This window comes from Gavia stellata, chromosome 6 (assembly GCF_030936135.1).
Source record: "Gavia stellata isolate bGavSte3 chromosome 6, bGavSte3.hap2, whole genome shotgun sequence".
In the NCBI taxonomy this organism is placed as follows: Eukaryota; Metazoa; Chordata; class Aves; order Gaviiformes; family Gaviidae; genus Gavia; species Gavia stellata.
In genome coordinates, this window is record NC_082599.1 from 20,129,157 (window position 1) to 20,149,223 (window position 20,067).

Below are 20,067 nucleotides of genomic sequence, written 5' to 3' on the forward strand. Positions count from 1 at the left end.
ACTTCACACAGAGAGGCGAGTGTAGCAGAAAACCACATTTCATCGTTCATGTTTTGAGAGTCACAGAATAGCACACAATTACATTAACCAGCTTTGTTGTTCCACTGCCGAGTCCTTCCTGTGGGAAAGGGCTGTGGTTATGTGCTACATAACCAGCTCAGCAAGTAATGCCCTAGCCCTGATGAAATGTAGGCAGAAAACTTACCTCATCGCAATTAAAAACCTGCTCTGTTTCCATCTGCGTAGCACAGAGGTAACTGTTACGGCAAGGTCAGATCACAGCTATTTAACTCCACTGTATAACGAGAAAAAATAATGCAGGTAGAGACATTAGAGAGGAGGGATGACATCAGTTCATCCTGACTGATGTCCTACTCATGTGTGTAAATAATTAAACATTTCCTAACCTATTTTTTCCATACCTAAATTTACAGTATGGAATTATTTTTCTGATTTGACATTTTCAAAGTTCTAATTTGAGAGTTTCTGTACTTATTCAAGCATAATTGAAACACTAAAATTTTTATAAAGAAGGACTAATTAGCACTAACAAGTTACATTATCCATACATGAAAATGTAAGCATTCTTCAAATTGTGATTTATATACAAGGACAATTTTATGAAAATTAAACAATTAATTAGTAATTCAGAGTAAGAATCCCAAATATAATCAGCTTACTGTATCAGACCTGGGCCTTTCAACTGAACAGGGATTTTTCTGCACGTCCATTTGAACATAAAATTACTAAAGAAAATTTAGTATATCTAATCTTGCTGTATCTAAATAAAGTTTCTGACACTGCATAGTACAAGGCATTACCAAACAATGAAGATAGGGATTAGAACAAGAAATCAAAGGTGGCGATGACCCTGGCTAGGGGAGAGACAACCAAAGATAACTTAAAGGAATCATTACACTGAAAGAAACTTGCTAGTGGAGTTCTTCAAAGATCCAACTTGGGACTGACTTTAATATTTTCATTAATTACTCTGGCACTTAGCGTGCTACTGACTTTTACTAATGACTCAGAGCTAAGCAGCATTTTTACAATAAAGAAGATTTTTGAAACATCATATGGGAAAATTCTGAAGACTGGAGATGGAATTGCGTGTGTGACTAGATGAAATTCAACAGTGCAAAATGAATGATCAACAACCTGGTGGCAGGTCAGTAGTTCTGCTATTAACAGAATCTCATCTGTGGGGAATCATCAGGAGAGGAGAAAGACCCACACATCCTATTCAATTGCAGAATCACTGGAGCTTCTGATGTGCTGTAGCTTTAAAAAAGATAAACAGTATCCCAGAACACAGCCAGTAAGAACGTATCCAAAATCAGTAAGTATTTCTTGTAGAAAGGACTTGTGAGACTTCATCTGGAAGACCGTATGTGTTTCTGGTCAACACTGCTTAAGGATGTTGAATTTTGACTGGAACGTGAGCAAAGGGGAATTAAAATGGTCAGGGCACTGGTGACTGTCTAACAAGAGGAGACTAACTGTTCTTGGCTTGCTTTATCTAATGAAGGTTGAGAAGGGATTTCTATAAATACATCACAGACTAAATACTAGAGAGTGAGAAGAGCTCGTTAAGTTAAAGGACAGTGTTGGCCAAAAGGAAATGGATACAAACTGGCAATTAATAAATTTAGTCTTGACTCACAGCCTTGGAATTCAGATATGACATAACTGCAAATAATTTTATGAAAGGATCCTGGTAACAAAATACTAGTAGCAGCATGGTGAAATCAGGATAGCCTATGAATGTGAGGACCATTGTGGTTTAATGATAACAGTAGGGCAATGGCTTGGTAAAGACTTTGATCTTAATGTGCAATCAAATCTGGTTCCACTTCTTTGTTCCACTTATTTCTGTTTCCTGGAGGATTATGATCTGTCATTCTCTCCCCCTGAAAATATAGCTCTCTTCTGAAAATGCTGCTACACTTTTTTCTTCCAAATTGTCCAAGGAATTAGTATAATTCGTTTAAACAAAAAGCAACTCTTTCTTAGGAAGTCTGCTAGTGCTTTATCAGACTTGCAGAAGGATCTATATGCCTGAAGAGCTGTTCACTTTTTTCCAACAAAGCCAGTGAGAATAAAATAGATATATTGTATGTCTCTTAGGTCAACAAACACGCCTCAGATAATGAGAAAAAATAGGAAATGTGTATGGTTTTGTCATACTTTTATTGTGACCCACTCTAGCTTAGAAAATTATTTGTTTCTCTGAAATACAGGACTAAGAGATTTTGGGTTGTAAGAAAAAATATCAAGAACTGTTAGCACGTGAAACTGGTTACCTTGGAGATTCAGTCAGAAATTAATGAGCCGACATTAACTCTTGATTACTTCAGTCAAAATTCAGTATAAAATTATCACAATTAGAATCTGAAGCAAAAACCTGAGGTAGCTGGAAGGGGGGAGGAGCTTTATTATCCATTGCCAGTTCCATCCTGTCACTGAATCTGAACATTTCCAGGCCAAAGAGACAAACAGACACATCACGAACAGTCACAGAAGCTTTGCGGTTCCATTCTAACATAAGCGACCCTAAACAGTGTGGTTTTTTAAAAAGATGTTATGTGCAACTGTAAACATCAGTTCCTTAGAGGTCAAGTTCATCTAAACTGAGTGGGAAGCCATGGTGAGACAGAGCAGTGCTGGTGCAGAAGCACAGTGTCTCGCTTGTGGTGCCACAGCATTCCCTCCACAGAAAGCAGAAGTCCTGGCCAGTGAAATAGCAACGCTCCTGGAGAGATGGGACAGAAAGCAGAGGCAAGTAGGATCTAGTTTTCAAAGTTTACAACTAAACTAATTTTGCAAAGTTAAAACCAGTATTTTATTATGCCATAAATACTGTTCTTTAAGATTTGGCACCAGTACCATTCCCAATCCATTTTCAGCAGCTCCTAACTGGGTTAAAATACCATAAAATCCATTTCAGGGAATTTGATGAATGAAGACCATAAACAAGTAACTTTTTATTATTATCTTAAAAGAATCAATAGCTGGCCTTGCCCAGGCTAGACAGCAAAGACATTTCTAAATAAACAAGATTATTATGACTGCAGTAGGTAATTAGGGTGTGAAGCACCCAGCTACTTAACATAAAGATAATAGAATAGTTAAGACCAGACTGTAATCAAAAATAAGAAAACAACCAACACAGGATGAAATGTATCATAAGCAAAGTGTTGACTTTTCAGTGTTTTTCAGTGTTCATAAATAAATGTGAATCTTCTGGTCAGTGCCCCGGATCCTCTAATGGATACAACTTGTTCCTCTCGTACGTTATCCAAGCAATATATGGGATCAAGAAGACCAGTTTTCTTAACCTTTAACCTGATTCCTACATGTCATAAAAACTTTTATGTAACTTTTTGGCAGTTTTTGCCACATTTGCCATACTAAAGCCCCTGTTAATAAGCAACTTCTCTGTTTACAATAGCAAATTACACTTCTTCCCAAACGAAAATGCACTCTTCTATACGTTACTATTGTTGAACAGTGACAAATGCTCTTTGTAAGCCAAGTATCAATTTCTGCTTTTCACTTAATTACCCTTATCATTTTTCTAAACTGAAAGAAAACGTTTGAGAAGAATACCTGAGTTACAAGGATCAGTTTAAACTACTACTCAGCACATGTGACTTAATAATGAAATCTTCCTTTTGATATTCATTTAAGTAACATTTGTGGATGTATTGATGACTTATCTCCTGTAGTACATCTAACTTCTTAAATTTCTTACCAATTTTGTTTCACTAATATAAAGAGATCGCTGTTTTATCGCTTTTTCAGCTTGGGCTCAAGGAAAACAACAAATCTAGCATTTAATTTTATCTTGGCTGTTTGTATCGCTTTCCATATTTCTTCTGTGGATAAAATGAAATAGTGCCCAGAGCCTGCAGAAAAGGTACAATTAATAAAATTATTTTCATTCTTGAAAACAAAGGCACATTTTTTTCTATAAACCATATGAATTCCTGACACCTTTGTGGATTCATGGAAGTTGGAATGGTTTTATCCATGCTAATCACTCCAAATACTGCAAATGGTGATTTATTCTTGAGGATAAAGGAAACCACTTCTGGTCCATAAAAATTACATATCACATTGAACACAATGTGCCCAGGTGGCCAAGAAGGTCAATGGCATCCTGGCTTGTATCAGAAACAGTGTGGCCAGCAGGAGTAGGGAACTGATTGTACCTTTGTACTCGGTGCTGGTGAGGCCGCACCTCGAATCCTGTGTTCAGTTTTGGGCCCCTCACTACAGGAAGGACGTTGAGGTCCTGGAGCATGTCCAGAGAAGGGCAACGAAGCTGGTGAGGGGTCTGGAGCACAAGTCTTATGAGGAGCGGCTGAGGGAACTGGGGTTGTTTAGCCTGGAGAAGAGGAGGCTGAGGGGAGACCTTATCACTCTCTGCAACTACCGGAAAGGAGGTTGTAGCAAGGTGGGTGTCGGATCTCTTCTCCCAAGTGACGAGTGATAGGAGAACAGGAAATGGCCTCAAGTTGCACCAGGGAAGGTTTAGATTGTGTATTAGGAAAAATTTCTTCACTGAAAGGGTTGTCAGGCACTGGAACAGGCTGCCCAGGGAAGTGGTTGAGTCACCATCCCTGGAGGTATTTAAAAGACGTATGGATGAAGCACGTAGAGACATGGTTTAGTGGTGGACTGGGCAGTGTTAGGTTAGCGGTTGGACTTGATGATCTTAAAGGTCTTTTCCAACCTAAACGATTCGATGATTTTATGATTCTATGAAGTTATATAGGTGCAATCCTAGCAAAATTCAACTCCATTAGAAGCAATCATCCTGTTTAAAAATCCTTACAGTTTGTATTAGCTAAGTCATTATTCTGCTTCTACATTCATAAAGTTATGTGGTATCGCTGTGATGTTTGATCTTAAATGTTTGCCAAGTCTCTAGGTGTAACTTGAGTTCAAGAAAAGATGAGATGATTTTTGGTGTAAATGGTAATAATTGATGTCAAAGGGCACAAGAGATCAAATAGTATATTCAAACACAGATGAATAACTTTATAGTTTTTCCAGCTAGCCCACACTCTCTGATGGACTTCTGTCAAGGCAGAGTTATGAGAAAATTATACATAGCTTTGGTTGTCACGGTCCTGTCTCCTAACCATTTAAAAGCTAGAATGTCAAAGTGTAAGGTCGTTATCACAATGAAAGCAAACAGGCCACTCATAATGGCTTATACTCATGTTTGACATCAGCTTCTTAGCCAGCAGTCATAAACTGCCTCAGATTTTTTTCTTCCTCTTCTACCTCCATCACCTAAGCCACTATTCTGTATTTCCTCCACAGTTTCTTCTCATTCTTCTGTAGCTTAAAAAGCCCATCTGAACGTCTCACCTCTATTTTCAAACAGACTGGAGGAGGGAGATGTGGATAAAGTTCAGAATGGTCAATGTGTGGTGGGAATCATTGCATTTGGGTGCCATGTTGTATGCAATATTCGTAATTCATAATATGGCAATGAAACATGCCATAATGCGGGGAAAACGTTTTTTGACCTGACAATAACTCACATGGTGTGCATGAACTCTCCTCAGATAATTACTCTCCAGTGGGAATCTAACCATTTGTATTTTCAACTTAACGGCACATTTTGCTTAAATAGGAAGTCTTGAGTTAGCCAAATGCTTGTAACAGTGAGGAGGTCGGCTGAAGGTGAGGAAAAGAAGTTACTGAAGTAGGTTAATGCATGTTGAACGAGAAAAACATCTAGAAAGGAGGGAAATTATTTGTGGAATAACAGTTGACTGGTAGCGAACAGGAGAAATACACGAAAAGCGCCCTGCCTCTCGGGACATGGGACGCTCGAGTTGGACGAATCTGCTCCCCTACGGAAGGTTTTCGAGGTGAACCAGCCATCGCAGTTTGCTCCCGAGGTGGGCCCGCCGCCTGCTCCGAAACTGCTGACGGCAGCAGCGTCGATGGGGGCCGTGGCGCGGCCGTGGCGGGGCGGAGGCTGGTGGCGGGGCTGGCGGTGCGTGCGTCCAGCGGGGAGCGCGCTGGCAGGCAGGGGCCGGTGGCACGGGGCCGGTGCCTCTGCGGGAGAAGCCGGGGGAAGGCGCGGCCGGGGAAACAGCGGAGCCTCCGCCCGACCGGGCCCCCACTCCGCCACCAAACCCAGCGTCGTGCGTCACTTCCTGCCGCCCGCGGGCGGAAGTGTCGCCGTCCTCGCTGCTCCGACCGGCGCCGCGTGCAGGCCTGGCGGGTGGGGCCCGGTTGCCATGGTTCCGCGGACGGCGTCCCGCAGCGGCCGCGGCGGAGGGCGGGCCCGGCCGGCCATGAGCGCCCCGCCGGCGGGGGGCTGCCGGCCCGTGGCCCTGGGCCCTCCGCCTGGCCCCGCAGACGCTGGAGCTGCTGGCGCTGCCGTGCTGCCTGGAGGAGCCGGAGCCCGAGCGCCGGTGAGGGCGGTGGCGGGGCGCTGAGGCGCGGCGGGGCCGGGGGCCTGACCTGGCGTCCGGCTGCGCCGCAGGCAGCCCTCGGCGACAGCAGGTTGCTGTCGGAGCCCTGGCTTGTATGGGTACAGTTGCTTTCTGAGGAGATCCCGCCTGTTTTTACAACTGCAGGGGCCGAGGGCGGTTCCCAGTCGGTCTCGAGTGACACCAGACGTTGTTAACGGGACTCCGTTTCACGGTGCTTTGGACCACGAAACCAGACACGTCCTAAATTTTGTTCTTGGTGATGTTCCTGGAGCGATCATACTCGGAGTTCTCACCTAAATACCTCTTTTACTTGTTTAAAATGTTCCCTGTGTTTTGCTGCTGTACCAGGGACTGACGAGGATAAGACTCTGCCTTGTATACACTTCTCTCTTCTGTTTTGGAAGAATCTACTTGTACTTTCTATTGAAAGTAATCCATTTGTGCACTAAAGTTAACACAGCCCGCGGTAATTCCGACCTTTTGGCTGTGCTGCACATCTTACAGTGTAACCTTACAGCTGGGATCACAACTGCTTCAGTGAGAAGCTTCACATCTCCCGTCCTATAGCGCAGCACTGTTTGGAAATGATCATACAGCTTCATGATCGTTAATACTTTGATAACTAATAGTATGTGGGGTATATCTGAATCTGTACAAAATAAAAGAGTTCTTCAGAACACCTCTGATTGAATGCTATCAAAATTTTAAACCAGTTTGCCCAGTTGTGATGACTGTAAATTAGCTAGACCTGGACAAGAACTTTCTGACACCATCCATTTCTAACAGAAAGGAATTCTGACAGTGTCAAAATACTATGTTTTAACAACCCGATTTTATAAAAAAATGTATCAATGTTATGTCTTTTAGACTATGTTAATAATATAAAAATAATCAAGTTCATCAGTGAGACAGAAAATCCAGTTCCTAACTAAATCTACAGTCCAGGACTTCTGGACTGATATATTTCTCTACAGAACACTGAAAAGACTCTATTTACTGACAGAATACATTCTGTTCTTTTGTATTTTCTTTTATGTCCTTTAGCATAATGTTAGTGTTGTTTAACTTTTTAATTGTTATTTATTACTTGATTAAAAACACTTGTCTTCATGAAACAAACATAGAAGGAAACTGTTAATGTGTTTATTACACTCTTTTAAATTTCCCTCTGTCTTAAAAAAGTCAGACAAGTGAAATGATAAATTATAGGTACTTTGCATCTGATTTTTCATTATTAATAGGAGATTGATTAACTTGATTAATGCAAATACTGTAATATTTCAAGTGTTTTTTCAATTCTATGTTTGCAGGTATTGCATTTCAGATGACTTAAAAATAGGATATTACAGCACAGATCATGCTACGCAAACAGATATCAAAGAAATACCAGAATTAGAGGAGCTAGCTATTGCTGCGCAAGCTTTAATCAAGGTAAATTAGGAAAGTGTCATAACAGAGTCTTCCTCATGCCATAAAATGTGTACTTTTGTCACTATCATCTCTGTTTTGTGTAATTCTTATGAATCTCTTTTGGCTTTTCTTCCGTCTTCATATACCTATTTCAGTTAAATTATATAAATTTCTGTTTTCAAAACAGAATAATATACAATAGATGAATTAGAGACTGGATTACTTGGCTAGCTGAATCAGAGAAAATTATGATGGTATTAACATTGTTTCATGTACGAAAAACATAAATGTAAGTGAAAATTCTGAAGGCTTAAACCTGTCTAATAGTGGCTAAGCGTCTGGAAATAAATGTGGGCCTGTCAGTTCCATTGATACCAGTTATGAGTATGGCTAAGGAGATCTCCTGCATCTGATTAAGGAGATTAAATAAAATAGTGCAGTGCTTCTACTCTACTTTGCACAAATCATATACAAAAGCAAAGAAGAAAGAAGGTCCAAATCATATTATCTACTCTTGCACAATTATATGTGTATCTTAAACTGTGTCTACTGAAATTCAAGGCTTAGGCTTGGGAGGGAGGGTGCAGTCCATCAGGAGGCATAATCCAGTCTGCTTAACCCTCTAGAGACCTGCAGAGGGAGATCCATTCTATCAAAACGAGGTGTTTCTGTCTGCCCCTTCACTGTGTAAAAAATTACAAAGGAAGATGCTTCAGTGTATAGAATAATGATGTGCTCCAAAAGATGAATTTCCTAGAAAAAAACCCCGCACCTTTTCTTTTTAGATCTTAGATGATGTATGTATAGGTAAGAACTAGAATCAAATGCCTTTGGCACTATTTTTAGAAGCCATAACTCATTCTACCTCACATCCCTGAAAGACTTCAGAGTATTTTGCTCATCTGACCCAATGGCAAGCAGAATGCATTTCCTTTAACACTTCCTCTGTCACTTCTTGCTAAAATGCAGATATTTTTATTCTTTTTAACATAAAATACTTTGCAGAGTATTGAATTAGAATTTATAAACAAGTTTTGACCACTTTCTGGGCTTACATTTTGATATCTGTATTGATACATATGTGGGGGTCTCCTTTGCAGAATCTGACTAGTTACCATCCGGCAAATACTTGAGTGTTCCTAAAATAGTTATTTTTTGAGAAAGCTAAATATCTTTCCTGCATAAATATTCTCTGCCTGTCAAATATTGAATCCAAATATCTTTAATATATGCAGTACTGAAGGTTTGGGGGGGTGGGCTGTTTTTAGTTTGACAGAGAACTTTCTGTATGTCTGGATATAAAGTATATTTATATTGAGGGTCAGTTCTCATTATGCTTTCCTTGCCTGGGACTACCGAAATATATACTTAATATTGTATATTCAGATCTTTCATTTCATGAGTTACAGTTTTCTTAATGTCAGTTTTAAATTTTTATCATCCATGGGAGTGATACAATGGAGTAGTGCTTTCAACAAACGTGACGAAGATGTTATTGATACCTCTGACACAGCAATATATATTCAATTTGGCACATTTTTATAATTTATGTTTTGTTCTTCTGAAGTAATTACAGTTTTATTAATGTAATTACTTTTTTATTTCATTAGAGAACATTATGGTGCAATATTTCTTATTTTCATTATAGAAGGCTTCCCAATACTTTACTTAACAGTCAAATTTGTTATTTGGGGTTAGAATCAGCTCACAGATTAAGAAACCTGCATTTAGGTGTCTCATGGGAGTATCTTTATCTGAGCAGGGTGTCGTGGTTTAAGCCCAGCTGGCAACTAAGTACCACACAGCCGCTCACTCACTCCCCCCCTGCCCCAGTGGGATGGGGGAGAAAATAGGAAAAGTAAAAGCGAGAAAGCTCGTGGGTTGAGATAAGAACAGTTTAATAAGTGAAATGAAATAAAATATAATAATAATAATAATAATAATAGTAATAATAATGATGTAATGAAAAGGAAAATAACAACAACAAACAAGAAAGGCAAGTGATGAAAATGAAAACAATTGCTCACCACCCTCCGACCGATGCCCAGCCCAAGCAGCGGTCCCCCGGCCAGCTTTCGCCCTAGGTTATATACTGAGCATGACATCATATGGTATGGAATATCCCTTTGGTCAGTTGGGGTCAGCTGTCCCGGCTGTGTCCCCTCCCAACTTCTTGTGCACCCCCAGCCTACTCGCTGGTGGTGTGAGAAACAGAAAAGGCCTTGACTCTGTGTAAGCACTGCTCAGCAGTAACTAAAACATCCCTGTGTATCAATACTGTTTTCAGCAAAATCCAAAACACAGCCCCATACTAGCTGCTATGAAGAAAAGTAACTCTATCCCAGCCAAAACCAGCACATAGGGCATCTGAACTTCCCGTATAGTCAGAATAGATCTGTCTTTGTAGTCAGTGGAGATGTCTAAAGATACGCTACTTGGCCTCTGTCTCTGGTTTCAGAAAGGGACCCGTTTCCTTTAGCTCCTGTGTCATGTCTGCCAGCCCTGCATAAGATGTCTTTCATATCTCATTTCTTCTGACACTAAACCATGTGTGCATGAGCAACTGAGTCATGTTCCATTGATTTCATTGCCTGTAACAGAAACTTACTCACCTAGTTCTTATGTAGACACCTAAATTTAGGTGTTTTACTCTGCAGATTAACTCCTGCTGACAGCCTAAGATGTCAAAAGCATGGATGTGAAACTGTGAGCTCTGACAGGTGTAGAGACCCATGCCCAAGTGACTGTTGTAGACCAAAGAGGATACCATAGGGCATAGAAATGCATTAGATGCTTGTGTTCGGGTGAATGAATCTAGCCATCAGCATCTTGAGCAGAGTAATGAAATCATCGTACTTTTCTTTTGACTAGTTTACTTTGTATATAAAAACAAATGATTCTAAGATTTTGATCGCTCACTCCCTCCAGCAAGATTTGTTCATCTACAAAAGCATCACTCAAGCACAACACGAAGAAAAAATTGAAGACCAGGCTTCAAATCTCTGTGAATACATAAATAATAGACTGACAGACATTGAGTTTTTTCATAAGTGGGATAAGAGAAAAATTCTTGTTTACTTACATGTTAATCTTCACTACATGCCAGTTCCCATTCATACACCCTGTTTGTACAGATTGATACAATATTTTATATAGTGAAAAGTAATCCACGGCAGTATTGAAAATAAGGAAATAAAAAAAAGTGCTAATACAAATTTAAAAGTGACTGTCTAAGATATCTTTTGCTAATTTGCAATTAACAGAACATGGATTACATTGTACTCTGCATACTAACAACCATATCAAGGAAAACATCTTAAACTGTAGTGTGGTTATTTCCACTAAAATACTTTGTAATAATATTTTAGTAAGTAAGAAATGTAGCACACTTACGTGTGTATAAATTATTTACAGTTCTTTTCCCATGTAATTCTTTGAAAATATAGAGCCAGTGATCTTTAGGTAGTAAATCACAGCCCATGCCAGCATTAATGCTCCTAGACAATCATGTTGCAACTAGTGAGCACTCACTACAAGGGAGAAATATGCGTAAAGCCTCTGTTTCAAGATTCTTGAATTTTAAAAAATCAATGCAGCAAAAAAAAAGTGATAGAAAAGGAACATGAGCTTCGTATTTTTTTTCAAATTCAAGAGCTTGAATAGCATTTAATTTTCTTAAATGAAAAAAGAAGAATACATAAAAGTTTGGTTTGGTTTGGTTTTTGTAATTGCTTGTGTCCTTTTATTGCACATCAAAGTTCTCAGTAATTTGTTACAAATTGAATTGCAGAAAGAAGTCCAAATTTTATAAAGCTACCCATAACAGTTATGTGATGCACGATGCACTGGCTATTCTCAGAGCAAATACTGAGGTGGGGTTTAACCATTGATGTGGTAGTAGATTGCTGGTCTGAGTATTAAAATGTCATAAACCAATTACAGAAAATAGCTTTGCACTTCAAAATCTAGAGAAGGGCATGTTTCAATTTTTCGTGTAGATGAAGCATTTAAATTATATTGAGTAGAAACAAAATAACGAACACAAAAATGTAATTTTTTACAAGTACTGTTTTTTCCCCCTTAGTATTTAAGTATGCAGTTTAGCATACTCTAGTATCATTTTAGATGAGTAACAACATAGTTACTACAACATGAATGAGGTATGTTAGTAGATACCAGTGGAAGAAAGCAAAAATTGTAGTTTTTGATTTCTTGAGTAGTGAAAAACAACTGACCACAAAATACTCAAGCAGTGTGGGTTTAGACCCAAATATGCAGTCATTGCTCAACTTTTCCATGTTACTGAGGGTAGACAAATCAAATGAAGGGATGAACATGCTTTAATTCACAGCTTTAATTGACAAACTGTGATTAGGTCTGTTAGGAGGCAGAAACATAGTAATCACATAAAATGCTGTTTGGTTCAATAAAAAATTAAAATGTCTTGATAAATTTAGTAATTGAACTCCTAGGTGACCGAATAGAGAATGGTGACCAATCGTGGGTGCTCCAGGTGGCTTTCTACTGCCCTCTAGGGACTGTGCCACAAACTTTCTTATTCACAGATTTCAGGATGTAATTGGAACAGTAAAAATAATCCAAATTAGAAAGTATGGAACTTGCATTTCATCTTTCTTCCCCCACATGCAAATGGAGCATGCCAGTTTGTACTTCTTGACAAAACTAAGTCCGTATTTCAAAATAAAAAAAGAAGAAAGAAAAAAAATAAACCACTTTACTTAGGTGGATAGCTGTGAAAGGTAGTGGGTAGAAATATTTAGCTATAATTATTCTACTGTTGTTTATACATAGCACAGTCAAGTGGAGATATATAGTTGGAGGTGTGTACAGTGTGTTAGCAGCATCTACTGTATAATACAGTATATAGAAAATCATAAAGAACCCTGGAAGGAGAAAAGAATGTGTTTCAACAGAATGAATGATCTCCTAGACATGTGAAGGGACAGGTGAACAGGTGCACTTGTGAATGAGTTCAAACCAGCATTAATCGTGCGGATGTTTCAGAGAATAGGATAGAGAAATGTGAAGCAAAGGAGAAAAGTTCACAGAAAAAATATGAGGAACTGTGAGACTGAGGAAGCTTAAAAACATGTGAGAGGAAATCAGAATGCTGAAAACACTGAGCAAATGACAGAAGATGATATGCATTTCAGGAATGTTGCACAGCTTAAAGTGCGAGATTAGAAGGCAAAAGCTAGGCTTTAGCAGTGAAGGAAAGGGTAGCTTCTGTAAAGAAAGAACCTACAAGATTTATTAAGACTTCACAGAGAGTAAAGATGTTACTTCTTTACTTTTGTTCTTCTTCATTCCTGAATAATGATGTGTAGCACCATCACTTGAAGAAAGAAATTCTGCTCCAAAACCAAGTGTAAAATAGGGTTTCTTTGTGAGACTTGTGGAATCTTCCTAGCAATGTCTTTAACATTTTAAGCCGGGTTGGTTTAAAAGAGTGCTGTAGACTATATAGACTATTTGAAGAAAAACTGTGTTCCCTTTTAAAATTAGATGGTGAAACACTCCTTTTTTGAGAAAAATTACGAGAGTGGCATTTGTCTCCTGTAACGCTTCATCAATAATGTACACATGTTTATGATGCAGCTGTGCTGACCTTGCTTTCTTGATAGTCAACACAGAGAAATAGGTATTTTTTAGGACACAGTTCATCTGATCAATTTTAGATACCTACTTAAGGGTGAATTGAGTTGTCCTCTGGACTCATCTGACTTTGAACTAATTCTCCACAGACTATTAAAAAAGCAAAGTGTGCCTAGCTAAAATGTGAGTGCCTACATACGACGAAGTAACTGCTGCACAGACCATCTAGAAAAATGCAAACTTCATTTTGTGTGTGAAAAGTTTTCTTTTCCACATCCAGCTCATGTAATTGCTCCATGGTAAAAAGTGCATATGAATTCCATGAAGTGTATAGTAGCAGTGTTCTCACCAGGGGATTGCAGGGTCAGGTTCCCTTTGCTTTGCTTTCTTTTTGGAAGATCTTGCATTATTCTTGGATTCTGATGGTCCAGCTTCAGCAACCAGGTAGAGGTTCGCCCTATCCCAGGCTTGTGTATAGCTTTGTAGGTAGGGTGCTCTGAGAAAGGAGAACTGAGTTTGACTCCAGTATGGCTGAGGAAATAATTGAACCCTACTTCTTTCACTTCCTCAGCAACTGCTACAAGTGTTCATGTATTACACAAGAGATAGTAATTTCTGCTAATATTAGTATTTTAAAGAAGTTGACCAATATTTAATCACCTAACGTTGGAAAATAACTAGGTATCTAGGTACTCCTGAAGGAAGATCTCAAACACACTTTTGAGCTTAGAGTTTCCTAATGGCCAGCTGTTGGCAGTACACCACCCTGGGGAGACATTTCTGTATAATAGGAGGCTGTGCATGGTTTTTTTCTCTGAAAGTCTTATTTTTATTTTTTGACTACATAAGAAGTAAATCATCCATTGTAGGTGCTCTTTTTTTATCCTTTAATGCAATTTAAACACTTTGCTTTTGCAATCAAGAAGATGCAAAAATAAATGCTAGTAATGAAAAGTTAACATTTTTATTTTAGAATTTTGGTATTTATTTTGCTATTCTGTACTTATGCTGCATTTTCTCCTTACTTTATTTCTTACATGTTTTAAACACATTCTTTGAAAGTTTTAAAATATATAGGATATGCAAATTTTTTTCCACATTTCCTTTTTCTTTGCTGTGCATTTGAATTCTCTAGTATTATAAATTATGTATTGGATATAACACACTTTTTATTTAAGTATTTGAAATGTCAGATACAGTAAAGTTTTCTTTTTGATACTAGAACAGAACTCTTGAATGTAAAATATGCATTATGATGTGTTCAAACTACAAAAAATGTTCTATAGCTTTCAAAAAGGGTTGTGTGGTTTATCCAAGAGTCTCACTGAAGAATCTTTTCTTGTAATAGAAGTATTACGACATAAATGGAGAAGACACAGAGGGTTCACCAGGAAAACTGAAGCTTTTACATAACAAGCTACACGAGAAAAAGTTTGTAATTGAAGATCTGGAGAGAAAATTGCAGGAATACCAAGAAAAAGGAAGGGCTAAAATGGTGTTTTTGTAAAAGATCATAAACTCATTATCCAAATGTGGAAATCTTTAAACATATTCAATGAAGTGTATTTCTAGTGCCATTATTTTTATAGGAAACATTAGATTGGGAAGGGAATAGAACGCTGTTTGGGATTACCCTGTGCTATTGTAAGTATTTGACTAAAATAATGTGTAGTACTCTATTAATGTCACACAAATTGATGTCAGTGATAGTCTGACCAAGAGTTGGTAGTTGTACTACCTTTTTTTGATTTTTTTTTTAAATAAAATAAAATGAAAATATTTTATAAAATATTTTTGTAAAAACTTAAGAAAAAACATCTAAAAAAAAACCTCAAAAAGTTTTATAATAAAACTTCTATAAAATATTGCTCTCAGTGCTATTCTTACTCCATGCATGAACATAGTTACAGAACAGTCCACCTCTGTTCTACTGCTATTTACAGAAGTACTTACATTACATCTTCTCATGTTTCTCTTTGTTCCTACTCTCTAAATAACTTCTAAAATAAATATTTTCTTTTATTTCTTTAGAATTGTGTTGTTAATCATTTAAATCGGCATTTTTCAGTATGCAATGAAGACATATCTTCATTTAAAATATAAAAATAAAATACAAAATCCCTCACATTTGATTTTTCTTAACTCCTGCAATAGAAGTTCATGGAGTATGACAGCTACTTCGGTACAACCATTACTAGACGTGAGAAGCCTTTTTCAATTATGAATCTTTTTCCTCATCCAGATGCAGACATAAATAGCTAGTTACAATGGCTAAGAACTGTCCTACTTATTCAGTCTGTATTCTTCAAATGGGAAACGTAATTCAGTCTCATATGTCCATACATCATCTTTGTATCCCTTCTGTACCATAAACATGTCCTTCTCCTACCCAAATTAACTGTGCTCATCTGCAGTTCACCAAAATGTGGGAAATAAATACAACTTTTTCAAAACTTCACATATGCTCTAGGCTGATAAAAAGCAGTCTCAGGCTCTAAAGGTTCTAGCTAAGCCTGACACCGGATTGCTTTTTCATCTCTGCTCTCTATGCATAGAGGTGTATAGTACTAATGAGATCTGAAAACGCTATCTAACTGTGCTGGCAGCTACCTAAGGTAGACAGTATGGCCTGTAAAGGAGAAATACGGGGACTACGATATACCCTCTGAGCAAACTAGGCATCTCTCCCCAGTTAGAATTCACAGCTATGCAACCTGTTCTAGAACTGGATCGTTAAGCCAGGTCAGTCATTCCTGTGTACAGAAGGAAGTGATAGTAATTCCTTCTTGCAACAGACTGTTAGCTACAACAGTTAGCAGTGGTATGGCTTATTTCTCTTTCACTTCATTTGGGTAAGCCCCAGTGAGGCTGTTTTACTTTATGAAAATATGTATATTTAAATGTTCTCTGTAACAAGGGCTGCAATCCAGGCTCCCATGTGAATAGACTAAGAGGCTGTCATTGCATACTTTATGGCTCAGATTTCTTCTCCAAAAGAGGAGGAGGCTGGATGTGAACAAGGGTTGTCATTATCACAGTAGGCTGTGGAATTCTAGGGGTACAGGATCACCTCCTCACTGTTTTTTAAAAGTTCTGACTTGGTGGGAGTACTTTTAGAACACCTAGTTGGATCAGAAAGCAGCTTCTAAAGAAACGTTTGTAACTTCCACTGGAAATTAGATGTTAAACCCTTCATTGCTATTAGGGTTCAAAATAGTTCGGCAGCAGTACTTAAAGTGTCTTGCAGCTTTTAGTGTTACAAATTCAGGTAGTTGTAGATTTTAGTGCCTGTAATGCAGAATTCTTTAATGCATCACCAGGGATTTTGATGTAGATTTGGGACTCTGCCTCTTAACCGAGTCTTACACAAGTCTTACACTCTTAACCACGCTTAGACATGTGGGCATGTGTATACAAAGTGTAATGGCTGTGAAACCCTCTGTAAAGACACCCAAACTGTCAGCTGGTGGTCATTCTAGATCCAGATACAGTATACTGATACATATGCACGCACTATATCTAAAACATTGAGTTCTGCCCTAAAAAAAAACCAAAAAACTTGTAGATTCTCTCTGATAACATAAACTGAGAAGATAAACAGTATTCCAACTTTTTATGTTACAAAGAAATGTTAGTTTGAAATGGCAGAGGATGTGGAAGCAAAATGTTAAGTGACTATATACTAATTATAGAATTTAAGCAAGGGGGAGGGGAAATAGGCATAGTCATACTCCCATCAAGAAATGTGTTGTAAGGGACATTATTGAAATCTGGTAGAACCGTGTCTGTAACTTTGAAATCTTTGACTAAAACAACTTTCTAGAAAAGATGAAATAGTTTAAAAAAATGTAAAAAAATTGGAGGAGTGGTATTCGACATCAAAGAACAATTCGTTTTTTAAATTGTTGGTAACTGTACATTAATACTCTTGTAAGCCTGTACTTGTGCTAGCATAACTGTCTGGTGAGGTTCTATTACAAGCAGCAAACTAGCGAAGAGGATGGGTAACTCTTGAAGCACTCCTTCATATCATGTGAAGATGCAGGTGGTATGTCAGAAATTTTTTCTTCCTGAAATATATTCAGGAAATGAGAATTTTCTATCAAAACTTTTTAAATTAGCATAACCAAATGCTGTGTTCAACCTCCTAATTTATTGATCATAGTCGTTTTCTAAGGAATGAATAGCATAGCATAGCATATCGTAGTATTAGCATAGGATAGCATAGCGTAGCATAGCATAGCACAGAATATTAGGTTTTCAGTTGGAAGGGACTTACAGTGATCATCTAGTCCAACTGCCTGACCACTTCAGGGGTGACCAAAAGTTAAAAGCATGTTATTAAGGGCATTGTCCAAATGCCTCTTAAACACCAACAGGCATGGGGCGTCGACCACCTCTTTAGGAAGCCTGTTCCAGTGTTTGATCACGCTCTCGGTAAAGAAATGCTTCCGAGTGTCCAGTCTAATCCTCCCCCGATGCAGCTTTGAACCATTCCCATGCATCCTGTCACTGGATACTGGGGAGAAGAGCTCAGTACCACCCTCTCCACTTCCCCTCCTCAGGAAGCTGTAGAGAGCAATGAGGTTGCCCCTCAGCCTCCTTTTCTCCAAACTAGACAAGCCCAAAGTCCTTAGCCGCTCCTCATAGGGCATTCCTTCCAGCCCTTTCACCAGCTTTGTTGCCCTCCTCTGGATGCATTCAAGGACCCTCACATCCTTCTTAAATTGTGGGGCTCAGAACTGCACACAATACTCAAGGTGAGGCCAAGGTGAATAAGTTAGTAACTTACGCCATAAGTATATGAACATATTTGTGTATGCAAGTGGTTTTGTACGTACATACATGCAATGTTTCAAAAGCTTGGTTTACAACCGTGGGGGAAACTGACTGAGGCTTAAAATCTGAACGCAATAATATGAACAAAAAAGGTGAAATCTCTAAGAAAAAAAGTAATATGTGACCAAAAAGCCGTAGTCTCATAATCAAGGAAGAGGACAGCATTTATTCATGTCCTATTTTAGTTCCATGGCAAGATGACATTAGCAAATTATAGAAATTAAAGCAACATATAACAAATGGGAGACAATGGGAAAATATGGCAATTAATATCATTAGAAGGTTTTGAAGGGTATAAAATGGACAATGTATCAAGGAAAAAACTATAAATGGCACCATTAAGGACAAAATAATCTTAATGTATTGGGAGAAAAGGAAGTGGCTGCAATTGTATGAGCTTACTGTTAGGTAAAAATTATAGAATCATTAATAATGTGAAAATCCTGGGGGCAATTTAAAAAACGATGTCCTGTATATAGGAGAAGGCAGAACATGGTGCTTGTATCCCAGGTTAACAATTACTTTCTGATTTATTAACCTCCAGAAAGGATTTTAAATGTTTACAGAGAGTACATATTTCTAAATGAGGAAACCCACATGGCTTAGATCCAGGGGTCCCCCAGAGTCTGCTCCCCTGTTTATGTTAGATATGTTAACATAACGGAAAGCTTAATATGGGTTTTCCTAATCAGCACAAAAGGCTTTATAGAAAATAGATATTTTCCAACAAAACTGATATCATTATTTCAGTAGAATACAAGTTTGGTTGAGATAAGACTTTTGCAAGTCTGTGAAGAGAAATTTTTTCAAGGTGTTTGATTTAGGAGCACTGTTTAAAATATAGTATTCAATATGCTACAGTAAGATATGTCATGCCTTAAAATTTAGTTTTGTGATCTCCAACTAAGGGGTGGGAAGCTCCTAGAAGTCTGTCGTTTCAGACCTCAGGTAGAGGTAGGCAAACATGGATGAGGCCCTTTGCTTGCGGGGCAAAACCAAGAGGCACAGCAGTGAAGTTTCCTCTTCAGTTCAAGAACTTCAGTCAAAGTTACCTTAATTACATAGTCTGTGGAGCTTGTAGGGTAAATATCTACTGTTGCCATTTGTCCTTTTAACTCCAGAAAGATGGGATGCTGTTCAGGTCCTGCACTTCGTGTAATTTATGAACAAGATAAAGACATTTTCTTTGGGCAAAGCTTCTGTTCAACAATGAAAGATTTCAAAAAATACCTGTAAATGAGGAATCAACATTGTATAGGTGTTGTTTGCTTGCTTGCTTGTTTTTTATTATTACAGAACTGTTTGGGTTTTATTATTACAGAACTTTATTATTATTACTTTAGTAAACTTCTGTAATAATTGATAAAGTTTTCACATTATTCATTGGTGACCTGGAATTAAATTAAAACACGGCTGATTAAACTTGTAGGCAACACAGAGTGATAGATAAGTAATGACAGCACATGACAGTTGTAGCAACCTGTGGTGCACTGGGAGCATTGAAACAAATTAGTAGTTATACCTCTAGAAACAAGGAACGCAGCCCATACCTACAAAATGGGGAGCTATCTTCAGGAATTCAGTATCTACAAAAAAAAAAAAAAAACGGGGGGGGTGTGGGGTGTGGGAGTGTGGCTGGAAGCCCTTACAGAATATAGGCATTAGCTGAATTGAAGATATGGGCGTAGTAACAGGGTGACTGACTGAAAAGTAAAGGCTTGTATTCAACCCATGGCCA

At 38.3% G+C, this 20,067-nt stretch overlaps 1 protein-coding gene across 1 annotated transcript in view; it reads left to right on the forward strand.

The window, feature by feature from the left end:
• Nucleotides 1–6,357: 6,357 nt before the first annotated feature.
• C6H10orf67 (chromosome 6 C10orf67 homolog) overlaps nucleotides 6,358–20,067 on the forward strand; it is a gene marked incomplete at its 5' end in the record, with an annotated part of 40,139 nt that continues 26,429 nt past the window's right edge. Inside the window, 6 exon segments of the mRNA XM_059818802.1 lie at nucleotides 6,358–6,443; nucleotides 7,775–7,895; nucleotides 10,779–10,958; nucleotides 11,665–11,706; nucleotides 11,708–11,746; nucleotides 14,839–14,985. Of these exon segments, the coding sequence (XP_059674785.1) occupies nucleotides 6,358–6,443; nucleotides 7,775–7,895; nucleotides 10,779–10,958; nucleotides 11,665–11,706; nucleotides 11,708–11,746; nucleotides 14,839–14,985 (615 nt within the window).